We start from the raw sequence: 6,298 nt of genomic DNA, 5'->3' as shown, positions 1-6,298 counted from the left end.
TATATATATATATATCACCGATTGAACATGACATGTCATACGAAAATTATTATAATTTTTATATTATAATTTTTTACACACCCAGGAAGCGGACCTCCATTGTCGAGATCGAACACCTGATACGGATTCAAAAGTTTTCGAAAGCTGGAGATCAATTGAAGCCCTTGGCAACCGCCAGATTTCACGTTCACGAAGACGAGTAAAGGTTGCACACCTGGAGGCACCATGCTCGGCTCGATACTTGGTAACAGCATAACTGTATAATCAAGAAATAATAAAAATGACGCGTAATACTTCGTGAAGTGAAATAATTGGAGGATTGTTATGGATTGTTGGACAATGTACCTAAAAGATGTTTGTCCTCGTATTTTGATTCTCTTAACGTGTACAACGCTGTAACAGCCTTGTTCGAGTCCTCGTAAATGATCACCATCGAGCCGTACTCGTAGTATATTGGACCGATAGATGAGAATTTATTTTCTACAAACAGTTCACCAGTTATTATGCACAGGTTGATTGCCAATCATTATATTATATGATTTTATCATGTTCACCTTTGCCTAAGAATTCGGTCAACATGTTTTCGTAACTCCTTTCGGAGAGATTTGGCGGCAAATTTCCCACGAACAAAGCTAAATTGGGTCCATGGGGATCCTGTTTAAGCTGAAGGTAAAATCGCATCAATTCCATTTGCCTGATCGAATCTTTGCCAAGCTGCTTCACGATTTCCCACGGCTTCTCGTCGCGGCACAAAACTCTTTCGGTGACTGGGGAAATTCGATATTTACTTTACTATATCGTTGTAAAATAGAAAAATAAAACTCTATTTCATTTCTAATTTCTGGGCGAATTAAAAAGGAATTTACCACCATGATCCAGAAGAATCTCGCTGCATCTGTAATCTTCCGATTTAAAATTTTGCAAACCGAACTTTTGAAGCGCTTCCTCGATCAAATCCGCGATCGTTGTCGCCTCTGTGACAGGTACTATACAGAACGACTCTGACACCTGCAATTTGCCCGGATAGACGCGTACCTCTCCGCTTTCGCTATCCCTGGAATTGAGAAATCGAAATTTCCTTCTATTCGATTACGTCAAAAACGTTAGAAAGTTTCTTCGGATTGGAAACTTACTTGAACCGTAAGAAGACAGCCGGACGTTTGCCCTCTTTTCGATTCAAGTTTAGAACCGGATTTGGATCGCATAATTCGGTTTCATCGGTGGCGTACACGTCGGTGAGGTAAAAGTTGCCTGAATCGATAAGCAAATTTCAATATAACGTTAAACTTAAACATAAAACAAATAATAGGAAGATATTGATACCAATGTTAAATTTCAAACGATCTTTCCGCGTAGATCATAATATTACGAGTATACAATAAAGTTCAAATTTATTTACTTTCAATGTATTTTTAACTGTTTGTTCAACAATTATAGATCAAATGTATTCAAAAATTAAAAAAAGCGTTTAATTAAAAAAAGCAAAATGTATATATATATATATATATTTCTAACTACTGTTCACAGTTTAAAATTAATAGAATTCCATCTTGTTTTAATTGAGTTCGCATAGAGAAAGAGAGAGAGAGAGAGAGAGAAAAACACGTAGCATGAAACGAAGAACAATTCCATTGATACAAAACTATTCAGTATGCAGTTGTCAGTTTGATCTTTACGTAGGAGTAAAATATAATGGTCAACTGTTTTGTTACTGTGGGCGTATAGATACATCCGACAGATTGAGTTCACGTAAATGTTATTGACGAAACCTATACGTATGCGTGCAAATTTACTTCTAAAAAGATAAGCCTTCCTTAGCGTTTCCTTGCCTTACTTGTTAACCATTATTCCATTCTCTATCCAAATCTAAACAAATAAATTTCTAACAACGATAAAAAAAAAAGAAGAACAATAAAATTACAAAACTCCATCCAAACTATCCAACACACATCACATAAATATTGAGATCCAAATTCACGATACCAAGATCTTTGTTCAAACACGTGTTGGAATAAAACGAATATTAACCGCTGCATTTCGCGATCTAAAATTGAATACAATCGCACGTACTAGGATCTCTCGTGATGTGAAATGCGCGAAGCGCCGACGTCAGGACCTGTTCGGTGGTGGCTTGCCGGGGCACCGTGATCACGCGAAATATCCGTCTTCTGAGGGAATTGTTGCCGTCGTACACCTTGATCATCTCTGCGGACAAGGGAAAACGAGATCGATGAACAGATCGAGCATGGACGGTGAGCCGCACGAAATATATTGAAATACCTTCGTCACCTCTTTCTTTATCTTCTTTCTCCTTCGGTGAACGCGGATCACGTCCGTGCGCGCTACCCGGTCCTGGTTCGCCGTTGTCACGATACCTTGCATCCCCGCTGCTGAACTCTTCCGATATGCTTCGTGCTGGAAAACAAACCGTGAATCGTTCTTGTAGTTCTCAGGATCATTCTCCCCCCGAAAATCGAATTTCGATTTTATATGTAATAGCCATCGTGTACAGCACATCATGATAATAACTTATATATATATACGTATGTATATATATATATAGATATACAAGGTGTAAGATAAATGCATCGTATTGTTTCTTTGTACGTACTACCATTAAAAAGAAAAGAAAAAAAAAAAAAAGAAAGAAAAAAGATGCAAGATATATGTATATATATGTATATATATTATAATATACTTGCTTGGCAATCATTACTCAGATAACATTAATGGTGTAATAATGGTAATAGGAAAGCATCTATAGAGAGTAGCTATGACACTTTCACAAGTTGGGGTTGGTTCAAAGTAGTTGCTTTTTTACGTTTAGGGGATTCGTAAGTACGGAGATATGAGTGGATCAAACGTGTTATCCGGATCGGATCGATTTGCACCGGATGTGATATATACTAGGGTAATATAACTGCTATTATTGAAGCGCTAGTATACGGAACTAAATCAATTTGATATCGACACATAGTGGTTTTTGGATTATGTAATATCGGTTAAGATTAACAACGTGAGATATTCTGAAACTTTAGTGCATAATTTTGCTTCGAAACGGTGTATTATAATTATTATCGTTTGTATTAAGACACTGTCATAGAGTGATTAAATAATTCTTCGAATTTTCTCTATTTTAAATAAAAACGTCAAACTTTTTCTTTTTCTCTAAAATATTTTCCACTATTAATCAATATTAATTATATAATAAAATAAAGAAATCGAGATACACATATTACACAATTAATATTTAAATTGAAACGAAAATTAATTATATTACTAAAATTATATTTAATTATGCACTAAATATTTCTACGAGATATATCGATGAGACAATACTATCAATGATCGTACATACCGATATGATATGTCGTAAAAGAAGGAAGATAGTGATAAAAAGGACTACAAGGTGTTACATATACTGCGCTACAACGTTACGTAATTAATAATTTTCGTTCAATCAAAAAATTCGAAGTATAATAAAGTGACACCTCTTACCATCGGGCACGATGGGTTTGCAGAACACACATGATAGGAAGATTTATTTTCACAGTAGCATTCTTGCAACTTCATTTTCATCGCATAGTGGTGTGACAAGCGTCACGGTAACTCATCATAGCATCCAGCGGCCTGAGTGTGACAGTACATGCACCGAGAAGCAACACATACACACATGCTATAAACGTAAAATGTTATAACGAAATAACAAACATTCATAGAGAGAGAGAGAGAGAGAGAAAGAGAGACGATCAACGTGACACGTGAGGTGCGATTTTTCTTTTCAATTCTTATAAAAGATTATGTTCCTGTGGCCGCTGTAAAATGTAAATCGACACGGGATCTTATGTATCGAAGATAATATTTCTATTAAAACGTTTTTAAAACGTTTTATTGAAATACTTATCGAGGGAGGATTAATTTTAAAGAAATTTTTTTTAAACTTTGTAGACAACATTTTGTTGGTTTTATTTCCCTTTTTCTTTTTCTTTTTTTTTTTGCAAATTGTTGTTCCGTTAGCGATAGGTAGGATAATAGTGGATGTATTGATTAATAAGCTAAGTGAAAATTATGTCTTAGAAGGGTGGGGTCAACTTTGAGTTGTTTAATTTTACTGTGCATTGATCCGTAAAATGGAATTAAAGTTGACAGAGTTATATCTATATATAATGATAAATCGTGTTAAATTTATAAAACGTGTTCGAATCAGCTTCATTCTCCATTTTTATTCAACGAGCAAATTTCTAATCTATTCGTTGTGCATCGTAATATATGTCGTTGTAATATATGTATATTCCTTTAAAAAATCAACATTTTAGTCAAACAATATGTTTTTATTAATATTTGCACGCCAGAAAAAAAAGAGATTTTTTTTTTTAAAGATAAACACGAAGATTTATTCACTTTAAAATATTGATTAATAGTATAAATAAATAATGTTGTCCATGAAAAAATCTTGAGGGGAAAAAAAAACGATGAAATAAAAATTTTGAAGATTTTATTTTTTTGCAAAATTAAATGGATTATAGCAATTAACTATTACTATTCTTTTAAATATTGAAAAAATACTCATCTATGGCGTCATCCTAATTTACAATACTTGTGAAATAAATTTTTTATTTTTATAATGACGTAAGAAACACGTGATGAGATAGATATCTAATAATGTTCATTATATAGTAAATAATTCATTGTACTTTGATATGATTTATAAGGGAATTATAATTCTTACGTCATTTTAAACATAACAAGTTCATACAGTAAAAGCAAGCGCATTTTTTTGCAGTGCCTCGAATTAGTACTTTAAACAAGGTTTTAAAAAAGCAGCATTATAAAAAAATATATATATATATCGTATTATATCGTAAAGTAAAATCATGTTGTTAACCTCTTCGGTACTGCATTGATAAAAATTGGCACGCGAAAATTCTACAAAAATTGTAAAATTCTGTAAAAATTAAAAACAATATTACAAATAAAAATTTCGAAAAAGATATTCGAAAGTTCTATCAAAATAAAATTTCAAGATAAATTTCAATAAATTATATTTTTATATAGCAGTATATTATATTGAGAGAGAGAGAGAAAGAGCAGTCTCATCCGATTATTAAACGAACGAGATTGTTTATCACTTAAACTTGATACAACCGGACCTTGAAAAAATTCGGATCGCGTGAACTAAAGGTTTAAAGCGATTCTCGAACTATCGACACGTTAACGAGGAAAAAGGTCAGAGCCAACCTAAGATGCAAAGCGTCGAAATTAAAATAAAGAACACATTTACCTTTTTTTTTTTTTAAAAAAAAAAACAAAAATGTCAAATAACATGATATTAAACGTACAGTTTCCTTTCATCAAGAAGATTTAAAATCGACGTAGAAATTTTATATTAAAACTATACTCAAAGAGATTCTTTAATAAGAGATTGATCCGTAAAATTATATTTCAATTTCGCTTTAGTTTTAAAACGAATAATAATAATAAAAGATGAAAAAAAAAAAAAAAATGCTTTAACACAATCTTTCTACGTCACATTTATATATCCCAGTTTCACTAGATCTGAACATAGACTTAGCTTAAATATACATTCGATATAACTTCTACGTTTTCCATACTATTTTCGTAGAATGTCAGATTATTCAGCTGAAATAACATCTTTTTAGCTCCATGAATGAAACAAAAATCACATCTCAATCTTCTGCTAGTACCGAAAAGGCGAAGGTAGTAAAAAAAAGTAAAAAATGAAAACACTTCGCAACAACAACTCTTCTATTTTTCTATTTTCTTCTTCGACCAACCAAGAGTCCAGAAAAAAGAATGAAAAAATAAATAAATAGACAGACGCGAAGGCGAAAAGAGAAAAAGTTAAGAAGCGAGATATAGAGGAAAGAGTGAGGAAAAAAGAGAGAGAGAGAGTTATTGAAAAGAAGTGTAGAAAGAGAAGAAAAATACGATTAAGAGAAAAATTAAGCTGAAATGTATACAAAGAACAGTTAATCGCTAAGGCAAATTCGATTTTCGCCCGATTCGGTTTCCGAATTTCGCGCTAACATCTCAACATCGATTATGCTCACACAGATGAATGTCAGATGATGGATAATATTCTAGATACCTCGAACATAAGGAGGGGAAGCATGACATTTTCCATGGCAGCTACGTGGCAAAACTAGTGAAAGGCGCCTCAAAGCTTCGGCTAGACGGCCTGCAGCCCCAATTTGTTCACTCTCAGCGAAATCGAATTGCTCTCCGATGTTATCTTCAAATAGAAGCAAACGGTAGACCGAATTTTTTTATACGGTTA

At 33.1% G+C, this 6,298-nt stretch overlaps 1 protein-coding gene across 10 annotated transcripts in view; it reads right to left on the bottom strand.

Moving 5' to 3' along the window:
• Positions 1-6,298, bottom strand: part of LOC102679948 (diacylglycerol kinase theta) — a 24,480-nt gene that overhangs the window by 5,377 nt on the left and 12,805 nt on the right. For 3 of the 10 annotated variants that reach the window (XM_031509917.1, XM_031509920.1, XM_031509918.1), the window contains exons 6-13: positions 6,110-6,253; positions 2,281-2,415; positions 2,071-2,205; positions 1,134-1,251; positions 867-1,054; positions 555-767; positions 346-480; positions 73-256 (exon numbers count right to left, since the gene is read on the bottom strand). In XM_031509917.1, the coding sequence (XP_031365777.1) occupies positions 73-256; positions 346-480; positions 555-767; positions 867-1,054; positions 1,134-1,251; positions 2,071-2,205; positions 2,281-2,415; positions 6,110-6,253 (1,252 nt within the window). Of the gene's footprint in view, positions 1-72; positions 257-345; positions 481-554; positions 768-866; positions 1,055-1,133; positions 1,252-2,070; positions 2,206-2,280; positions 2,416-3,498; positions 3,631-6,109; positions 6,254-6,298 lie in introns of those variants that run through there. The other 7 variants (XM_031509921.1, XM_031509923.1, XM_031509925.1 and 4 more) reach the window with 4 other exon arrangements.

The sequence above is a fragment of the Apis dorsata genome, unplaced genomic scaffold (assembly GCF_000469605.1).
Source record: "Apis dorsata unplaced genomic scaffold, Apis dorsata 1.3 scaffold_194, whole genome shotgun sequence".
In the NCBI taxonomy this organism is placed as follows: Eukaryota; Metazoa; Arthropoda; class Insecta; order Hymenoptera; family Apidae; genus Apis; species Apis dorsata.
This window is presented reverse-complemented; position numbering and strand designations above follow the sequence as displayed.